Source organism: Pangasianodon hypophthalmus, chromosome 1 (genome assembly GCF_027358585.1).
Source record: "Pangasianodon hypophthalmus isolate fPanHyp1 chromosome 1, fPanHyp1.pri, whole genome shotgun sequence".
Classification (NCBI taxonomy): Eukaryota; Metazoa; Chordata; class Actinopteri; order Siluriformes; family Pangasiidae; genus Pangasianodon; species Pangasianodon hypophthalmus.
In genome coordinates this window covers 34,243,880-34,266,317 of record NC_069710.1, presented here as the reverse complement: position 1 = coordinate 34,266,317, position 22,438 = coordinate 34,243,880, and the positions used below count along the sequence as shown (strand labels likewise).

The 22,438-nt window shown below is 38.2% G+C and overlaps 2 protein-coding genes and 1 long non-coding RNA gene across 3 annotated transcripts in view; all 3 read right to left on the bottom strand.

Moving 5' to 3' along the window:
• The window catches only part of LOC113523756 (uncharacterized), a 507,872-nt gene that overhangs the window by 66,730 nt on the left and 418,704 nt on the right, over positions 1 to 22,438 (bottom strand). The window lies entirely within an intron of this gene.
• LOC128318596 (NLR family CARD domain-containing protein 3-like) lies at positions 6,687 to 8,948 on the bottom strand. Its single transcript, XM_053235414.1, has 2 exons — positions 8,666 to 8,948; positions 6,687 to 8,458 (listed from the first exon to the last, which is right to left on the bottom strand). Exons 1-2 carry the CDS (start codon positions 8,946 to 8,948, stop codon positions 6,687 to 6,689), a joined length of 2,055 nt encoding a protein of 684 aa, XP_053091389.1.
• On the bottom strand, positions 9,569 to 10,729 carry LOC128318601 (uncharacterized). Its single transcript, XR_008302012.1, has 3 exons — positions 10,672 to 10,729; positions 10,008 to 10,089; positions 9,569 to 9,679 (listed from the first exon to the last, which is right to left on the bottom strand). It is a non-coding gene; the product is annotated as an uncharacterized LOC128318601 (long non-coding RNA).

Below are 22,438 nucleotides of genomic sequence, written 5' to 3'. Positions count from 1 at the left end.
GAATGTATATACGTGTATGCTAAAGTGAAATGTTGAGTCAATTGTATTGTATGGTATTTTATTCTATCTTACCTTTTAGAGCTGTTATGTAAGTGTCTTTTATTGTATTGGTCTTGTTATAATGTGTTGTGAAGCCAAAGACAAATTTCCATTTGTGGACAATAAAGGAAGGAAGTAAGTAAGTGATTAAATGCCACCTCAGTCAGCATTTAGTCAGTCTTAGACTTTGCTGAAAGTTGCTTTTAGCTTCTTTATAAAAAGCTCTTTATAAACTCTTTATAAAAAGCAAGTCCTACTTTTTACTAAGAATTTTTTTACACTTAATTCAAAGCTTAAGTCTATTCTTAAGAGCATTTCTGAGAAGTTTTATACATATGGCCCCTGACCTCAGTGTCTCCAGTGTACAGTGTGGATTCTCCAGTCCAGCAGAGAGCAGCTTCACTCCTGAATCCTGCAGGTAATAATTGTGACTCAGGTCCAGTTCTCTCAGACTGGAGGAGTTTGAGCTGAGAACTGAGGACAGAGCTCTACAGCTTTCCTCTGTGAGATTACAGTTCCACAGCCTGGGAGAGAAATGATGATATATCAGAACACTGGCATCTCAAACACAAACATCCTAAAAGCTCTCTTGTACCTGCACTAATGAAATAATTAAACACACCTGAGTAAATCACAAACACCTGTGAAGCCCTACGTCCCAAACATTATGGAAATGGAGGGAAATGTATAAAAAGTGCTGTAATATTGACGTAGTAAACCATAAATGTATAAAAATACCACTGATTAAACTCTGAGAATGTGCACTTTAACCACATGTGAATTGTTGGAGTCCAAATTTAAAACTGTGGCATACAGAGACAAATAAAAAATAAATCCTATATGCTACACTGGCATGTGTGTGTATGTAGACTTCTATAGAAAAGATAACAAAGATGGCAGTCCATTATTCTGTTATTCACTATTCATCATCATTATTCATCACTGTTTCAGTTTTTTTCTTGTGACTAATATAAGCTGTTTTGTCAGTGACATGTCCACAGTATGAGATTTATAAGCATTTGGGAAGCATTTTGTAACAACAGTTACGTTGTGAATCTGTTTAGCTTTATGTCTGGAACTTTTGTCTCTGTGTGAGTTTTCTCTTTGGTTGTGTTTTCGTAAAGGGATCGGTGTTTGGTTGTCATGTGACATGGCGACTCGCTGGGAATCATGGAAATAGCCGTATTTCATCGATCTTATTAGCCAGAGACCGTACAGTGGCAGGGAAGATGCTTGGTAGCGTTGGACGATGCGGGTTGAGCTTTAGCTTTAGCCCGCAGGCCGCCCCGCTTACCCCGGCTTTGTTTACGTTCGCGACGCCGGTGACGGGCACTTCCTGTCGGACTGGCCGCTCACTTGAGTCCGAGGACCGAAGTGTCTCTGATGGTAGCAGATGGAAGTTTAATGTCTAGTAGATTTTGTCGGCTGTATAAAGTGATCGCAAGGTTGTGACGAACAACCAAGCTTAACATAACTGGTCTTCAAGATGCCTCTGACAACCACAAACCTCAGATTAAAGCCAGATTTTCATGATTCTGGTTCACTCACAAAATCAAGGCATAAGATCAGTGCAGTGTGTAAACATCAGCAGGATGTAATGTCACACAGAGCAGCACAAAGTCAATGTAAAAACATGGAAATGTAAAAACCAGCGTTGCCAACTATTTTCAATGGAATGTAGCTAAATGTCGTCATGCGTCTCTATATCAGCACAACAGTGGCACTTAATAATATCAGCATTGGCAGCACAAAGTCAATGTAAAAACATGGAAATGTAAAAACCAGCGTTGCCAACTATTTTCAATGGAAAGTAGCTAAATGTCACTAAATGTCGTCATGCGTCATTAGCATATTAATGATGTCATCATGTCGTATCTGCACTCTGCCGCTGCGTAATGTCGGCACTTCATAACTGTTTTCTCCCCTAATCCGTGCTCACTAATTTAATATAAATATATAGCCGAATGTCCAGTAAAGCTGTTCTCAATTACATATTTTCTGTCAGTCACCGAAACAGAACTTACTACATGTTAACCAGAAGTTACTTCCACAGCACTGATAAAATTCCGGTGAACCACGACGTCGTTGGACAAAAACCACTCTACATGTAAGTTAAAGACAGCATATGTGCTGTGATATTATCAGTTCTGTTTACGTGGACAATGAGAACTCATAGAGAATGTGTTCTGCCACACAATATTTTGCTTGTTCTCTCACAGTGTAGGCTACAAGTCACAACAATGATATTCAGTTTCAGTCAGAGACGTTAGTGATAATCTGCCCCTAGAGGAGAAACCTTTGGTTCAATTATTTGCATATTTACAAATGAACTATGTGCATATTTACAAAATAATAATAATAATAATAATAATAATAATAATAATAATAATAATAATAAAATACTGTGCACATTTACAAACGAACTATGTGCATATTTACAAAAAATGTGAATACTAAAAAACTGCATTTTAATCAACAGATAGAAATTGTCATAAAATGGAGTCAATCTATGCTCAAATACTCTATTATTATAATATGATAATTTAACTGAATGGAGATAATGAACATTACATACATAGCAAATGTAAAAGATTTAAAAATTTTTATTTTTTTTTTTAAGTCAGCCTGACTCACAAAACCAAAGCAAATTCATTGTATGTGAAAGAAAAACACTATTTAACAACTTTTGTGATTCTCATTCCAGATCACTCCATGAGAATGCTAAGACAGAATTCGTCATCATCCACAAGATCCATACCCTCAGTGCTCTCCTCCTGTGGGGTGATATTGGATGCAGAGGATGAGCTAGAACCTGGACAGGACTTAAATGAATAGGCAGCTGAAGTGCCAAAGAGCTGCAGCACTTTATCAGGCAGTTTGTGCTCATAACATGCATCTCCAGCCAACCTCAAACCATATCTAATATACAGAATAGAGCTGAGGGTCTGCAGGGACATGCGGTTCCTGAGTTTGTTTGTAATGACACCCATTTGACTGAACAGCCTCTCTACCTCAGCATTTGAGTTATGGGAGGGAGAGGACAGAAACTGCAACAGAAGCCAAGTCTTCATATGGGTTTATGCCTGCTGAATCTCTATACTTCTTAACTTCAGCCCAGAACGCCAAAGTGTTTGTTGTTTCCTCCCATTTCTGAAGGTGAATAGACCTCCACTGATTAATAGTTTTATCAGTTGTGGCCGAGCAATATCCTAACAGGTCTGCAAGTTTTGCCATGTCTGTAAGGCTCTTGTTGTGGTTTAGTGTCTCCCCCACATTGAACAAAGACATGTGCTGCAGTATCTCCATATTATCTGGGAGCCTTGCTCTCAATTCATTTGCTAAGGAGATGTTGTAGTTCACACATCTTCTTCGCACACAGTCCTCCTCCTCGGGAGAGAGGTTCAGCTGTGCTGCCTTGGACTCAAATATATAGCCAAGGTATGGTTTGGGAGAAATGTGTCCATCTATTGGCTCTTTAAGGACATCAGTTTTTGCCATCGGATTAATGACTCTGCTGCAGACAGACTTTATAAGCCTCATTAAACAGTCAAGCAGCTTGAGCGGATCCGACTGTTCCCCCTCAAAAGCCTTAACAGCAGACTGCACCTCACTAATTATAGATTTTAAAAAAGTGAGATACAGGAGGTTCTGTGGGTCACTGTACATGGAATGTAGAACATCTGCCATGTAACAGTGCTCACTCAACATGGTGAGACTGAAATGCAATTTTAACTCCTCCCACTGATCCAGGATTCTGGACACAGCAGGCTCTATGGAAAGCCAGCGTGTGGCACAGACCTTTGTTATCAGTAAAGGCTTCTCCCCACAGTTTATTGTCTGATAGACGGCCTTGTATGCCTCTCTGCGCTTTGGAGAAATAGAGAACCAATTATAGGTTTCTCTAACAAGACATTCCACGCTACGTGGAAGAGTGTTTTTGGAGGCAGAGCTTACAGCTAACTGTAGGGAGTGACACACACAGCGGATAAGGACTAGATGTTTTAAGTCACTCTCCTCCCTCAGAATTTTGTGCACACCATTGTACACTCCTGTCATTACAGATGCATTATCTGTGCCAATGCCAAGCAAGTTCTCCCTCTTGAGATCACACTTCCCAAGAAAATCTAGAACTGCTCTGGCTATTGTTCTAGCATCCCCTCCCTCCAGCTCAACAAGGCCTAGGTAGGTAGCCACCACATTTGCCTTGTCCTCACTAAAATACCGAATTACAATCCCAAGGTACTTTGAGACACTTACATCAGTGCTTTCATCAAGAAGGAGGCTGTATTTGCTGTCACCAATATCAGCCACCAATCTTTTAAGGAAATATGGTGCCAACACCCCATGGATCATTTCAGTACTCTTGGTACGGTGCATCCGAAAATGTTTGGCTGCACTGGAATCTGGAAAAGCAGCTTTGCATGCTTTACCAATGTGGTCACAAGAGAGAATGGAGCGGTGCTCTGCTATAGCCATTGCCATTGTTGCCTCTGCCTGTTTTAAAGAGTCAGTGTATTTTGGAGAAAATGGCAATGTAGATTGCTTGGCTTGATTATAAGGCTTGGACTTTTCGTTGTGCTTCTGAGTTGATGCATGCTTTTTAATGTCAGATAACTCGGCACAAAATTCTGTCTTGCAGTACAGACAGTAAGCCCTTGTGTCATTGCCCACATAGAGCTTCAGCCACCCCTTAAATTCAGGGATCAGCTCCCATTCTTTTCTGTATTTTTGGGAATATATTTTAGAGTGTGACATGTTACTATTTGAATGTGTGTAATGTTCTAGCTGTATGTGTATATGTATTCATATTTGTATTGTGTATGCAATTTTTATATTTGTATTATGTGTATATGTTTTTTATATGTGTATATGAGTTTAATGAAGTTTATTGTTGTGTTTGAATAAGTACAGTGTACAGTCTCTAGATAAACTATCTGAATTCAGTGAGTTCAAAAACTGGAATGAACTAAAGCCCTGTGGTAGTGAGTAATATAAACACATGACAAGAATAAACGGTCACAATAATCTTTCAAATTTAATACAAAGGAGAAGCTGGTAAGTGATTGGTCTGTGGCAACACAGCGTGCACATGCGCAGTTCATTCACATCTATGTCAGCTGCTGTGCGGTCAACGGAATGCGCTGCTCGTCTCTCAGCCACTCACTGAACAGAGCAGACGCACAGAGGGGTGTGACTGCAGCAGGGAAGCAAGACCTCGTGCTCGCGCAGGACAGTACTGGTGACATTTGGAAAGTTGCTAAGGTTCGTCCAAAAAGTCGCTAGATTTGTCACTAGTCGCTTTTTTGGGAAAAAAGTCGCTAAATCTAGCAACAAAGTCGCTAAGTTGGCAACACTGGTAAAAACATGGAAATGTAAAAAGGGACAGGGTTTGAATGAATTTTCTTCCCATTAAGAATGGAGTGTGTTAAATTAGAGAGATGCATGTGTCATTATGAAGACCATCATTTTAGTTTTATCTGCATTTAGAAATAATTTTAATGATTTGAATTGGGATTCTATTCCCTTAAAAGCTTTTTGAAGTTTATTTATCGCTTCAGCCAAGACAGGAGCACAGCAATAAATAACATCATATCATCAGCATAAAAGTTCATATTTGCGTAATCAACTTTTCTTCCTAAATGATTTATAAAAATAAAGAATAAAAGTGCACTGTTGCACCTCTTTATGGACAGACAACACATTAGAAAACAAACCATCAGCCTGAACACAGAGTCCTATCCAACAAATAATGTGAAAACCAAGTAACAGCTCGACTGGACAGCCCTGAGTCAGTCAACCTCTGCAGCAGAATAGAACAGTCAATGCTATCAGACACCTTCCACGTATCAATGAAAAGTCAAACACAGTGTTGTTTCTTGTCTAAGGCCGTGACAATATCATTAACTACTTTCACAGCAGCAGTAGTTGTGCTATGGCGTTTTCTAAAAGCAGACTGGTATTCATGTAGTCATGTATTCACTCTATAAATGTTCCTTTAATTGTTAGCTTATTAAAAGTTCTAGTGTTTGGGCAAGAGCTGATAATTTGGGTGTAGGCCTATAGTTATTAAGATGACAGGGGTCTCTACCTTTTAGCAGTGGGAGGTTTAAGAAGTAAGCATCTAAACCATCTGGTTTTGCAGATTTTCTAGGATTGAGTTTTTCACTATAAAATACAATATTCATGCTATATCGTGCAGTCCAGACCTGCAGTTAAAACAGTGTACGAATATTTGTGTTTTTATCAATTAAATTAACTGTATTTATGTACTAATTATGTATTATCACATTTCAAGACAACATGTGTTTAAAGGGTTGAAACCTGACATTTCTGTCATGTTTTTCCCAATAAATTAATATATTTTCTCTTTTTTATTGTTATATCTTAGATCTATACCTTTTATGCACATTTTACCTTATTAAGATTGTTTTGTGTTAAGCAAAGAGAAAAAAACAGCTATTTATTTAATGATGCTCTCTTCAATAAGCTCCCTCATTCTCCTTACATACAGAATAACAGTGAACTGATTAGAGTAATTAATGATAAGCATTATCCTAATCAGTGCAGCATCATTAGTGTTCATTTAAAATAATAAATATTACATTTAGGTAGTTAGTAATACATTTATGAAATAATTTTAAAATTACTTACTTAGCTTTTCTGGATGCTTTGACCACTGGCAGCAGCCTCAGAAGACATTTCTCTGATGGATCATATTTACTCAAATCAAACTCATCCAGATTCTCGTCTGAGTTCAGCAACACAAATGCCAGAGCTGACCACTGAGCAGGAGAGAGACTGACTCCCCTGAGATGATTGTGATCTCGACTGTTCAGATAATGCTGTACTTCCTGCACTAGAGAATGATCATTCAGTTCATTCAGACAGTGGAACAGATTGATGGATTTCTCTGGAGATGGATTCTCCCTGATCTTCTCCTTGATGTACTCGACTGTTTCCTGTTTGTTGTGAGAGCTGCTTCCTGTCTGTGGCATTAAGCCTCGTAAGAGAGTCTGATTGGACTCCAGTGAGAGACCCAAAAGAAAGCGGAGGAAAAGGTCCAGGTGTCCATTCTCACTCTGTAAGGCCTTGTTCACTGCACTTCTGAGGAAATCAGACATGTTTGATTTGGTTAAAAGATCAGACAGATGAGTGATTTGTTGTTCTGTTACATTTCTGCTGATGAAAGAGAGAAATGCATATGAAGCTGCCAGAAACTCCTGAACACTCAGATGTACAAAGCTGAACACCTTCCCAAAGTGAAGCCCAAACTCCTCTCTGAAGATTTGGGTGCACACTCCTGAGTACACTGACACTTCTGTGACATCAATGCCACACTCTCTCAGGTCTTCCTCATAGAAGATCAGGTTTCCTTTCTCCAGCTGTTGGAAAGCCAGTTTTCCCAGTGCCAGGATACTCTCTCTGGTCTGCTGAGGATCAGGGTCACATTTCTGATGGTACTTTTGCTCCTTGTGTTTGATCTGAAAGATCAGGAAGTGTGTGAACATTTGGGTCAGAGTCTTGGGGATCTCTCCAACCTCTGCTTCACCTAACATTCTCTCTAGAACAGTGGCTGAAATCCAGCAGAAGACTGGGATGTGGCACATGATGTAGAGGCTTCTTGAAGACTTCATGTGTGTGATGATTTTATTGGCCAGGCTCTCATCACTGATCCTCTTCCTGAAGTACTCCTTTTTCTGAGGATCACTGAATCCTCGTACCTCTGTTACCTGGTTTACACACTCAGGAGGGATCTGATTGGCTGCTCCTGGTCGAGAGGTTATCCAGAGGAGAGCAGAGGGAAGCAGATTCCCCTTGATGAGGTTTGTCAGCAGCACATCCACTGAGGTTGACTCTGTCACATCATACAAACTCTCATTGTTCTGGAAATTTAGAGGAAGTCGACACTCATCCAGACCATCAAAGATGAATATCACTTTGTGAACATTACAGTCTATTAACTGTAATTCTTTTATTTCTGGGAAAAAGTGATGAAGAAGATTCATCAGACTGAGATTTTTCTGCTTCATCAGATTCAGCTCCCTAAAGGGAAGTGGAAACATGAAGGTGACGTCCTGATTTGCTTTTCCTTCGGCCCAGTCCAGAATGAACTTCTGCACAGAGACTGTTTTTCCAATTCCAGCAACTCCTTTAGTCAGCACACTTCTGATGGACTTGTCTTTAAAGAGCTCATTACATTTGATGGGTGTCTCCTGTGTTGCTGGTCTCCTGGATGCTGTCTCAATCTGTCTCACCTCATGTTCATTATTCACGTCTCCACTCCAACCCTCTGTGATGTAGAGATCTGTGTAGATCTCATTCAGAAGTGCTGAGCTTCCATGCTGTGAGATTCCTTCATTAATTCTTTTACATTTCTCTCTCAGTTTGGATTTGAGTTTTCGATGGTACACGACAAATCCTGATAAAAAGAAGAATAAAATGTAAACTCTATGATCATCTCTGTTGACTATTGATATTTTCATATCTGTATAGCATATGTAATGTCAGTACTGATCTGTTATTATATTCTGTTGATAAAAGCACATCATTATGATGTGTTTAATAAATTTAGAACAGTTTCCTTCCTCTAAAGTTACAGTGATGTTATAACCCCATGAGCTCTTACTCTTCTGCAGTGTGTTAGCGAGATCTGTGTGGTTCATCTTCTTCAGGACGTGCAGTGTGATCTTCAGCGCTCCCTCTCTGACACTGCTCTGATCCTCCTCATCCTCCACCTCCCTCTCAGAGCATGCTGGGTAATCTGGACTCAGGAGATTCTTAAATCTCTTCAGCTCATTCTTTAACAGAGTGATGACTTTGTGCTCCAGATCCTGATTTGAAACAGAATGAGAAAAATACAGAAACACTATTATGTCACATGAGTATGTGTTCATTACTGAAAACTTCATATTACTGAAAATATAAAACTACATTTTTCTATAATTAATCATAAAGATTCTACAAGCAGATGTAATAAATAAAAAGGTTTTGCACTAAATACAGCTTTGGGGATTTTAAATTCGTGTATTCCAGGCCTATTCAATAGGTGGCATCCAGACAAACTGGTTTCAGCTGAGGGCACAGACGAGCAAAATAATGAAGGAGAGTCATTAAGCATTTCTATGTGTTTGAAACCAATGAGGAAAACACAATACACTCGTGTTCTCTCTTAGTGTTGCTCAGTATTTTGTTCTGTCACATTGCAGTGAGAGTGGAATAGGTGTAATGATTACTCAAATCTCTGGCAGCAGACAGATAGAGATATTAATTAAAATGCTGGGATTAGGAAAAGTTACACACACACACCTTGAATATGGCCTCCAAATGCCTCTTCTTAATGATTTTTGATTTATTCTTCTGCAGTCTATGAACAAACAAAACACTTGTTAAAAGTTTAACAAGGACTATAAATCATATTCATAACTACAAACACAAAGCAGTGAATACACAGATATTTGAGAGATGTTTGATTATGAGAGTGTGAGAGATAAAACACTGCACTCATACATTAAACTGTCCTCACCTCAGATCAGTAGCACAGTCTGTGTCTCTGAAGTCTATTGGTTGATCCATTGACTCGTGACTCTTCATGGACACACAGCTGGGTTCAGGTGAGTCTGATCTCTCACCCTGAATCAGACTAAACACACACAACCACTGCATCATTATTACTGTTCTGCAGCAATACTGAATAATTCAACTGTAGTTAAAATCTGATGGTATTCCTTATTAACACTGATACGATTCTTTAACCTTCATACTTAGATGTGTTAGATGTTTTTAATGTTACTAATTTCAGTAGCTTAATGTCACTAATCATCAGCTGGTTTTGAACATCTTGAGACAAAGCTGCTGAATTAAACTATTCACTAGTCACTTTTCACAGAAACACATCAGAGTCTGATCTGTTTAGTGTTGGTGAATGTGAGAACATTTCTGTTTTTCACTGGGTCACACCCTTCGCTCACCTCTCATATTCCTTTAAGCGCTTTTTCACAGACACACTCATGTTGGAGGTCATGTCTCCTCCTACAGATTACACCTGTAAACCTACACACACACACGCACACACACAGAGAGAGAAAGAGAATTTGAAGGTCACTTATGAAGCAGTTTGGTGACCGTTCCCACAACTAGCAGTGATAATGCTAGCCTGAATGTGGAAGGTTTTTAGAAGCTCTTACAAGGAGGCTAAACGCTGTCAACCTGCGCATGGCTTTGAAAGTGACACTGACTGGCAGCAATTCAATGGCCTTAACATCCCACGTACAGTCATTCAGGCTTTTAGGGAGTACAGGGACTCAAATCTACAAAAAGTTGCAGATTTACAAATGAAGCACTGAGCCCAGTGACACCATTTTTAAAGAACTAGCGATTTTCCCAAATTGGAAGAGACGCCTGACGCTCCAGCACTTCATTAGAGAGAGAAACACTGCAGGACACATATTTACTTCACTCCAACATGGCGGTGTTAAATCTAACCCTGTATCATCACACGCTTCACTTACAGGGAAATCAGGTCCTACAGTAAACTGTGGAAGTTACAACTTCAGTACAAATCAACTGAACTGTTCTTCATCTAGTGCACATTCACAACATTCACATATTAGAGCTTTACATTTACATACTTACTGTGTTTTTCTCCTGCCAATGATTTGCTTCCTTATTCCACAAAATGGACTTTGACTTTCACTTAGACCCGAACACACACACACACACACACACACACACACATCAGTGATAAAGCCCTGTCAGATTAGAGTCATATAAAGTTTGTGCCCCCTCCATTGGCTCTAAACTCCAGTAAACTCCTCTTTGTGTGTGACTGTGTGTGTGTTTCTTATTGACATCATAGATATCTATATTAGAGCCCTAGCTCATACTGTTTAGAAGCCTACTGATACTGATTTCCATTAAGAGCCATTTTTTGTTTGAAATTATTATTTTATTATTTATTATTTATTATTATTTTTTTTATTTCACTATTATTTTCTTTTTTTTATTTTACTTTTTTAATTTAATGGATATGTTTTATTTTTTCAAGCATTTCTTTACATAGAACCAATGATCTGCCAACAGAATAAAAGAATTTAAAGATTGAAATTATTTTTTTAAAAAGTCACTCAATTAAATTTGTCACTATTTAAAATATTTTCTCTTGAGAATCATTTGTAGCCTTTAGATCAGTTTCATTCATATTTCTGATTGTTGTTCAAGGATCTGTAACTACACGTTTAGCTCTTTGCCGGGGTTACAATTCACATAATTACAGTGATTTAGAACCTAAATCTACTTTGGAGGCATCCAATTAGAAACGGGTATTCTCAGTCTGATCACATATTACACATTCCAGCATGTTCTTATACCATATACACACAGTGTGTGTGTGTGTGCGTAATGAGATTACTCTTGCCTGCAAGCGCGTTTTTCTTCTCTCTGATTCATGAAATCGACTTGAGCTTTACAAACATTCCCCACATAATTTCTCTAGAGTACACATCTCCTCACACACACACACACACACACACACACACACACACACACACTGTAATCACAAAGACACCTCATTCTGATGAGGTTCCTGTCACTGTGGCTGTGTCCTAAATTGACAGACATGAACTGGACACTAGAGGGCGCTGCAGCTAGCACAGGAGTACACCTATCAAACATTTAGCTCAAAAGTTGTTCACACTAGTGAAGGAGTATCCAGTGTCAGAACATTGTAACAGTTAGAGGTAAAGTTGTAACTTACTGTTATAGGAAAATAATCAACTTCAGGGCAGTAACTCCGCTTCATCACACCACCCTGTCATATTTTATTCCATACTTATTGTAGCCTGTATAGCGCTAATAACCTGCTAGCTAAAAGGACTAGCGATTTTGTATGAAGACATTAAACATGACTGGTACATTTTCCACTTGCAGTGCATTATGGGTAACACAAACAGATAATGAAATTACCTAGAGTTTTCATTAGAAGAGATTCTGTGTTCTAGTCTTTTTTAAAACACACATGGTTGAGAGATTGTGATTGGCTATACAGTCAGGTCCATAAATATTGGGACAGTGACACAGTTTTGGTAATTTTGCCTCTGTACACCACCACAGTGGATTTGAAATGAAGCAGTCAAGATGTGACTGAAGCGTAGACTTTCAGCTTTAATTCAAGGGGTTTAACAAAAATATTGCATTAACCGTTTAGGAATTACAGCCATTTTTTACAGAGTTCCTCCATTTTCACAGGCTCAAAAGTAATGGGACAATTGACTGATAAGCAGTTTCATGGCCAGCTGTGGCCTGTTTCCTCCTTATATCATGATAAATTAAGGAGATAAAAGGTCTGGAGCTGATTCCAAGTGTTGAATTTGCATTTGGTAGCTGTTCATGGGAACTCTCAATATGCCGTCCAAAGAGGTGTTGATGCAAGTGAAGGAGGCCATCATTAGGCTGAAAAACCAAAACAGACCTATCAGAGAGATAGCAGAAACTTTAGGAGGGCCAAATCAACAATTTGGTACATTCTTAAAAAGAAGGAATGCACTGGCGAGCTCAGCAACACCAAAAGGCCTGGGAGACCACAGAAAACAACTAAAGTGGATGATTGCAGAATTCTTTTCTTATTGAAGAACAACCCCTTCACAACATCCAGCCAAGTCAGGAACACTCTGGAGGAGGTAGGCCTATCATTGTCAAAGTCTACAATCAAGAGCCACTTTCATGAATGTAAATACAGACGGTTTACCTCAAGATGCAAACCGCTGGTAACACTCAAGAACACAAAGGCCAGATTAGATTTTGCTAAAAACCTCTAAAAAAAGCCTGACCAGTTCTGATGCAAGATTAACTTGTACCAGAATGATGGGAAGAGAAAAGTATGGAGAAGGAAAGGAAGGGCTAATGATCCAATGCATACCACATCATCTGTCAAACATGTGGAGGCAGTGTTATGGCATGGGCGTGTTTGGCTGCCAATGGAACTGGGTCACTGGGGTTTATTGATAATGTGACTGTTGATAGAAGTAGCAGGATGAATTCTGAAGTGTACAGAGCTATACTTTCTGCTCAGATTCAGTCAAATGCTGCAAAACTGATAGGACAGCGCTTCACAGTACAGATGGATAACAACCCAAAACATACTGTGAAAGCAGCCCAAGAGCTTGGAAATTAAATGTTCTTAAATGGCCGAGTCAGTCACCTGACCTCAACCCAACTGAGCTGCTTTTCACTTACTGAAGACAAATCTGAAGGCAGAATGACCCACAAACAAGCAGCAACTGAAGATGGCTGCAGTAAAGACCTGGCAAATCATCTCAAGGGAGGAAACTCAGCATTTGGTGATGTCCATGGGGTCCAGACTTCAGGTAGTCATTGACTGCAAAGGATTTACCTCCAAGTAATAAAAATAATCCTAATATTTATGATTATATTAGTTTGTCCCATTACTTTTGAGCCTGTGAAAATGGAGGAACTCTGTAAAAAATGGCTGTAATTCCTAAACGGTTAATGCAATATTTTTGTTAAACCCCTTGAATTAAAGCTGAAAGTCTATGCTTCAGTCACATCTTGACTGCTTCATTTCAAATCCACTGTGGTGGTGTACAGAGGCAAAATTACCAAAACTGTGTCACTGTTCCCAATATTTATGGACCTGACTGTATATATTCTATAGCTCAGCAGGTTCTCCTTCCATGCTGTTTGAAATATTACCAATTTAGTTTGATAGCATTTACATTCTAATTTTCAACTGGTCTATTTTAAGGTGTGTATTATCATTATACCAGGATGCTAGTTTTTTTCTCTCTAATTATTTTTTGTTTAAGGGGGCTACATTATTGTATAGTGGAACATTGACTCTAAGCAATCAGTTAGTTGCCTAATCAAGCTCTGTGGGGTCAGACAGTGATCTAGTTGATACTGTAGATCACTAGGAGATTTATCATAGTTGATAACTCTAGGAGATTATTGATAAAACTCACTCAGTAGCTGATGTGAATGTACATTTGACATGGTACGATGGCAAGGTGCATATATTATGATTAAGACACATTTTCAAAGAGATGAGATAATGATCTGAGAACTTCAGACTGTGGAAATTTGACTATACTTTCTATATTTAATCCAAACGTCATTATTAGATCAAGAGTGTGACCACCATTATGAGTGGGTCCTATCATGTTCTGATTGACCACTACCAAATCTAGAATGGACACAACCTCTATTCTCAGAGCGTCTTCCAGGTTATCAAAATGAACATTAAAGTCTCCAACAATTAATGCTTTGTCTAAAGAAACAACTAGGTTAGACGTATTTTTGTGGCTACATATGTTATGTTAGTAAAAAGAACTTCAAAAGTGTTGAATACTAGATTAGCATTATAAATAACTGCGACACCTCCTCCTCTGCCAGTTAGACTGATGTATATAACTGTATCCAGGAGGACTAGCTTCATTTAATGCTACATACTCATTTGGTTTAATGCACGTTTCTGTTAAACACAGTAAATTTTAAACTCCTGATCAGTAATAGTTTCATTAACAATAAATACTTTAGATGTAAGAGATCTATTATTTAACAGTCCTAGCTTCAGATTAAAGGTGTTGGCTGTGTATTCACTATGATTTAATTTTATGTTAATTAGGTCACTAAAACAAACTTTCTGAGTATTTCTACATTTTTGTTTAGTTCAGGGAACAGACACAGCCTCAGTATAGTGGACCCTATGTGACAACTCAGTGCAGCTAGCAGATGGTCTGTTTAGCCTGCTTGTCTGCTCCCTGGCCTTGGCTCTGGATTGTTACTGATTAACTAGGCCTGTTCTGAGACTATGTGCTATGATGCAAGAAATGACAGCAGCACTTTCCTGAGTGGGATGGACACCGTCCCGCCCTAACAGGCCAGCCTTGCCCTCAAAACTACTCCAATTATCTATAAAGCCTACATTGTTTTTGGTGCACCACCTGGGCATCCAGCAGTTCAGTGACCATAACCTGCTGTAAGCTACACCGCCACACCACTTTTGGATGGGGCCAGAGCATATTACTGCATCAGACATCACCTTCACTAATTTACACACCTCCACGATGTTGCTCTTAGTAACCTCTGACTGAAGAAAGTGTATCTCATTAGCTACCGTTGAAAACCTATTCTTGCCTAAGACTCTAAGATTACCTGCTATGTTCGGCACCCTTGCTCCCGGTATACACCTAACTAGCGCTGCTACCCAATTTTATGTGCCCTAAGATAGAGTCTCCTATAACCAGAGCTCTTTCAGGTTTCTTGGCTGGTGCTTCACTTAGGAGAGCAAACCTGTTAGATATGTGAAGCGGAGAGGATTGGTGCTCCTGTGGGCAAGCCTTAGCATTAGCCTTGGCTTTGCGATTATGCCACCAAGTCATCACTCATTCGCCCCGCTGTGAGGGCTCAAATGACGGAGTTGGGTGATTGCTAATTCCACCTAAGGCATCCAGACTTTCCCCTACAGAAACTACAATACTCTCACTCTCATTAACCCTCTCTGGAGTCTGGACGCGCACCTTAAATGCTGCAATCTTCTCCGTCAGAGAGCTAACTAATATACACTTATGACAAATAAAGCTCTCAACGATGGAGGAAGAATAACTAAACATTCTGCACTCGACAAACCGAAAAAGCTGAATGTTTGCCATGTTGAATGTTTAATGTCTAATGTTCTGTGGTTACTGCTACTGTGGCAGTAGAATGCTTCAACATGTTAAAACTAAAATATTATTTGTTTCAAAATAGGAATGAAGTTTATGATTTCCATGTTCATATTATATTTCGAAAAATGTTGGAATAAATGATGCATTCATACATGCACATTGTTTTGTAGTTAATGCTTAAATATGGCAGTAAAATAGCATTAACTCCTCTCAGCCTGACTAAAACCTGCTTTCTGGGGACTCTATATAGAAACTATTAACAAAAAAGATAATAAACAAACACTTAAATAAACAGTGTCACTCATTTAATACCTTTCTACTCTACTTTTGTTGTCACGTATTTAAATCACAGTTAGTGTACTTTCACCCAGTCAGCAGGTAGTAAAGTAGACAAAATAAATAAAGAGGATGCTCTAACAAACACTACTACTATGATTGAGGAGATTTACCTGTTCAGTCACTGATGAATTGGTTGCAATGTTATTATCCAGAAGAGCTGTAGACTGTGCTGATTGCTGTTTCTCCTGGACATTGTTCTCAGTAGTGTCCTCCTCCATAATCTGCAAATTTATTGTACATTTGGAAGACTTAGTGGAATCTAAAAGAGGACTATTCAACACACAATAAATATGCTGTTCATTACAACAAAAATATAAACTATTTCACTACTGGAACAAAGTTTATGATCTCAGGGTTAAATATAGAATATTTTGGAAGATTGTAGATTAATTATGATGTATTCAGACACACACACATGGTTTCTCATTCCTGCGAGTCTACTTATTTGTGTCTGTTTGTGCTTTCAGTGACTACCGTAACCCAAGATTGCACCTGTCTGTCTAGTCTTCCTCCACACCATTAGTCAGGATTTAGGCCTCAGTTTGTAGATGTAAATGGTGACTTCTCTATGCAAACTGAGGTAAACTTTGGTGTTTGGTGTTGTCAAACATTTGGGTTGCGAGGGAAATTAGGAGACTGGAGGCAGGCTTGGCAGATAACTCAAAAAGGCTCTTTTATTGGCCATTAATACTTCGCTCACTTTTCAGTGGTTTTATTTTAAACAACATACACACACACGGCTCAATGCAGCTCAGCTCTTGCTCTACCAATGCTCTTTTGTTTCCTCTCTTTATCCTTACCACCAGTCAATGAAACATTCATTAGCCTAAATCCGCATGGGTGTGTAATTCTTACCATTCACCTTCTCCAGCTCTGCCGCCCATTCACAAACCGGCCCTCGACCATGGCCCCGCTTTTTCTTTATATATATTACCTCTGGGTAAATTTGTTGGATAATCTTCCATTCATGGGGCGTGAGGTGGAATTTCCGACCAACCGGTTTTGCCAGTTTCACTCACCCTGAATTTCCCACAATTGCAAGTTTAATTCTCGCAATTGTGAGTTTAGGCTGCATCCCACAACTGTGTATTTATTATTACTTACAGTATATGACTTTATAAGTTGCATTTTTTGTCATTGTGTCCACCTGTGGTCATACTGTATCTGAAATCACTCACTAATTCACTATTCCCTCTATAGTGGGTGTCACAGTATTTTTATTACCTTTGTTTGGCATGCATGTTCGATTGTTGATAAATATAGATAGGGGGCTACACTCATTACTGTAGCACTCAGTTTTATTATGTTCCAGTTTAATCTAAAAAATACACCAAAATGATTATGCCAATAAAAAGTTTATGTTTATTGGAAAGTGGTCAGAAATGTACAGTATTTTCATTTTATGGCATTACACTTTAGCCTATGTATGCTACATTCCAGTGTGTCCACCCTGATGCTCAACCACTGCTGGAAGAATTTATTTATGTACTTGTTGCATGCTGTTACTGTAAGTTCCTCAAACCAGAATTCATTATGGTAACAATCAAATCAGACGTTGTAGTTTGTTTTGCTTCTTTACGAATCTAGTCTTTCAGAGCATGACACACCATCTCAAAGGGATTCATATCAGTGGATTCTGGTGGAGTCTTCACCCAATTTATACCCTCTGTAGCAATGACTCTGCTTGCAGAAGTGTGTTTCGGGTTATTGTCCTGGAAAAAGTGGTGATGGACTCTGAAGTTTTTCATAATCTAGGGAGTGGCAGGTTTTTTTTTTATAACAGCATCTTCAAAGAGGGTCTGTCTTTCCATTATCCCTTCCAAAGAGGGTCCATTATCCCTTCGAAGATTGTAATAGGTCCCAGTCCCAGTCTGGCTCCCCAAACATGAACTTTCTGTGGGTGTTTCAGCTTTGGTTTGGACACTCGTTTGCCACTCTTATGACAAAGTGATCCAAAACCACCGTGGTTTCATCAAGTGAAAATGACTTTGTGAAATGTCTCCTTCTCGTTGATCCATATTTGGGCTTGTTGGAGACGTATCTCTTTATTTTTGTCTCTGATCAAGGAACAATTTTGCGTTTTCCCATACTTCCACTCAAGTATTTGCCTGATCCTCCGAATGGAACGCTCACTGACGTCCACTCCACTGTCACAACAGAGCTGTTTTTTCACTGAACTTGCGGGCAGTTCATTATTATGGCTAGTGATGTAGTCTATGGCTGCAACAACGTCCCTAAAATCAAGAGCAAAACATTAAATAAATATTTGACACTTTAGGCACAACCAACGCATGACATTGTTGCAACATGTTTACATTTGTGATAGTGTCATACTGTATGTAGTGGGTAACTAATTTATTTTGAGAGGATTACGTGTGCATGATGTTCGTTCTTTATAATGTCTTCTGATGGTGCTCAATGTAGCATGTACACCAGTGGACCTCAGATGGTGGTGTATTTCTGGAGTGGAACTTCCAGCAGACCTCATCAGCCTGATGTCTTGGGAATGCAGTTTGCTGATCTTGGTCATTTTGAGATTCCTTTACATTTGGATGGACTGCATTTTTTCCATACAGATGTCAAGGTGTCCTTGGGAGCGTTAACAATAAGCGAGAATGGATTGTAGATACTGTAGGCTAGGCCGATCTATCAGGCCAGTCTAAATGCTTAACATGGCGTAATGTACTAAAGACAACGACCAGGAAGGTAAAACAAATTTTATCACACGCTTCTTGTCTTGTGCAGAATTTACCACCAAACAATGACACCATAATCACTAAAACCACCGTCAGCTGACAAGGAAGCAGCATGTGACGTTATACACGCCACTGTTGTTAAGTTACAGTCTAAACACCCAGAAGCTTTTGTGGTCATTACTGAAGACTTTAACAATGTAGATCTGGATTCCACTCTCCCAAATTTCCATCTGTTTGTTGACTGCACTACACGGGAAAACAGAACACCAGACCTTTTGTATGCAAATGTTAAAGAAGCATGTAGTGCTACTACCCTACCCCCACTTGGTAGATCAGACCATAACCTTGTCAGTATTTTCCTGCAATTCAAAGGCAGTCATTCTCCACAAGGATTGAGTAAATTCATTTGATGAACCAAAGTCATTCATTTTTTTTTATATATATTTTTTATTGATTTTTAACAACAACAAAAAAGCAGAGCCAGATCAATATACAATCGACAAACATTTAAACACAAATAATAATCTGTTAGTATAATGGAGTGATCATGGAAAAGCCAAACGGCAAAATAAAAAAAAAAAAAAAGTAGGCAGGACTAAAGTCACGATTGTTCAAGTAGGGTCCATATCTGCCAGAATAGTTCAGATTTTTTCTGTAAGTCATATGTAAGTTTTTCCAAAGGAAGAAAATTAGCCACTTGTGCCAAACACATCTTCAGAGTTGGTACACATGATGATGACCATAAAATAAGTATACATTTCTTGGCCAGATAAATAATGAAATTTAATAAACAGTTTAAATCAGAAGGAAGATCTAGTGATGTTTTACAACTTGAACTTGAACTTGATTTAGACCTTCTTTAAAATATGTACCCTCCCCAAATTACCAAATGAAAAGACAGTTAAATGGTTAGAACAACGACTTGATAACTACTGCAATTCTAAGAATGATGTTAACTTGTTAATAGTTCAAATACGGTTTTACAAATCTGTGTAATCATCTCATTATAATGAAGGTAATTTTAAAGTGCATTGTTTTTTTTTAATCCCATCTCATTATTATGAAGGTAATTTTAATACATTACAAAAACTCACTTTTTCACACAAGACAGTAAAATGGTTAGGACAAATATTTCATAACTATTGCAGCTGCAGACTATGAATTGAGTAATACAGAGTTGAGTTATTTTCAAATAATGTGCACATTATGAATTCAAAATACATGTGAATAAAGAAAGAAAACTCAGTGAGGTCTATGAACTTTAAAAATATAGTAAACAAAATGGCAAGTAAATAGCACAGCAACTATATTTGCATTGGTATTAACTGAACATATTTTACTCCAGAAAAAATTTAAATAGCTCATTTCTCCTTTCACCATCTCTTATCATGAGCTATAGTTGTGTTCATTGTGCATGTCTTTCCACTTCTTTATCCACTGAATTCTTTGCTTGGGAGTTTTTCATTTCTGCACATTTCTGTTCATTTTCATAAAGCACAATCTTAGTGTTAACAGGTCAGAGGTAGAATTACACTTACTGTTTTGTAAAAAAAAAAAAAAAATGTTGCATAAATTTGATATCCAACAACAAATATTTGATCAAAATGCATGTTTTAGTCTAACATATTGCTCTTATTTCTCTCTTGCGCTCCGTCTGTTTGACACGCATGCACGCGCATCTTTAAAGTTTAACAGCGAGTCGGTTGCTGTTATGACAAATTGTTTTGCGAAATGGAAATATGCACATGACTTTTAATTCATAATATTTACAGATTATATACAATAAGAGTAAAATGTAAGTTATGCGTTGGAGAAAAGCATCTCTTAAGCGCATTAAACAGCACAAGCACTCGCGGTATTGTCTTGTGTTTTGGCTTGAGACTTAGTAAATGCGTGAGAGTTGGCAACTCTGCAACTGCGACTTTATATCTCACAACTGTTAATCAGCACTGAACTGAGTAATATTTATGTACACATTATATCATGAACACCTGCAGAGAGCACAATGAAGTGTGTGTTTACAAAGCACATAAAATAATGATCCTCTGCATTACACTCATGCAGTCACGTGGAAATGGATTTTCCAATGTCTGTATTACTAAATATTTGTGTGCATTATTAGGCTATTTTTATTCATATTTTATTGTGGATATTTTGTGTTTTCTGGAAATCATGACATTAAACGTGCAGTTAATAAATTATCAGACCCTATTAGAGAATGATGTTAATTCTCTGTTAAATATATAATGTAATAATCTATAAGCCTAGGCATATTTAAAGACTGATTCAAGACTAATCATTGCCAAGAGCAGTCTGATCTGGCCTGTGGACTTCTGTGTTCACTTTAAACCAGTTTTTTAAATAGTGAAACTTTAAATCTAAGAAAAGAACAAAAGTTTCCATTGGCAAGAAAGGAGAAAATGGAGTTCATTCAACGCTACTTTAGGAAGAATATTTACACATTCACACACGAAATGACTTTCTACACTGAAAAAAGCTCATTGAATCCACACTCTCACCTGAGCTGAGGATCAAACTCAGGTTGCTGGCTTTATACAGCAGCCACATTACTGCTGCACTATTCTACCACACACCTTTCAGCCCTGTTCATTTAAATACTAAAGTTATAGCACCTGTATATGTGAATTGATCACACTCACTTTACATAATTCAGTCTTGTAATCAGAAACTGGTTTAAATTAGCTTTAGCATAAGCAATGAAATCCAGTTATGATGAGAAATGTAATATTTTTATGTAAACCATACCTAATATTTTCTCTTAAATCTAAGCGAACACACATTGCATTGTTGTCAGTGTGCTGTGTGTTGAGCTGCAGTGTGTTGTTCCAGGCGCCACCTGGTGGATGTTGTGTGAAGCACAACAAATGAATTTAAACTCTAAGAAGCGAGACTGCAGGGTGCCGCGTGATCACACGTGACGAATCGCGTGAAACCACGTGAAAAAACGTCCAGTGAAAGTCACATCATCAGTCATTAATAAAGTATATTCAACTGGTTCAACTGGAAAGTTATTCCCAAGTGTAAACCTCAGAAGTTTTATAAACACAGCGTATGTTTTTAAACTCTTGGTTCTTGGTAGGACCGTAATATCAGATTATTAACTTTTTAAAACTTATTGAACATATTCTAATCAATGAACACCAATTAACAGTACACATCTTCCTCATAAAAAATCACACTAGTGCAGAATTTCAAACTGATTGCTGTAGATTTTTAAAATCCATTCCATAAGAGGACTAAATTTAACCAAAACAATTCACACGCTAAAGTCATAAACACTCACTATGAGCGTGTGATGATGGTTTCTTAGGGTGAAACACTTTAACTGGAGGATTTTATGGGGTTTTTTGGCATGTTTTTATGCATTAGTTCGTTTATCATCCCGTTTCTGTGCTAAATATCTTCAACACAGAACATTTAGAGTGAAAAGAAAAGAAAGCTTAAGAATGCAGCAAACAGGAGCTGTGATATTTTATTATTTTATTCTTTTTTATTCTTCTTTAAGTGTGTTATAAAAATGTAAAAGAAGGGAAAGCATTAGCAGCAGTGGAACAGTGTTAGTGTATATTATCAGGAACACTTGTGTCTGTGGGGAACGATGTCACGGAGTGAAGTCACACAATGAAGCATTTTGATGCCATAGAGGTGTTTCTGCTTCTGTAC

What these genes read in the sequence shown, in the direction of transcription:
- LOC128318596 (XM_053235414.1), bottom strand. Translation starts at nt 8,948, where the DNA reads ATGAAGTTTTCAGTAATGAACACATACTCATGTGACATAATAGTGTTT. An exon ending in CGCTAACACACTGCAGAAGA is followed by an intron (nt 8,459 to 8,665) that starts GTAAGAGCTCAT and finishes TCTTTTTATCAG; the next exon opens with GATTTGTCGTGTACCATCGA.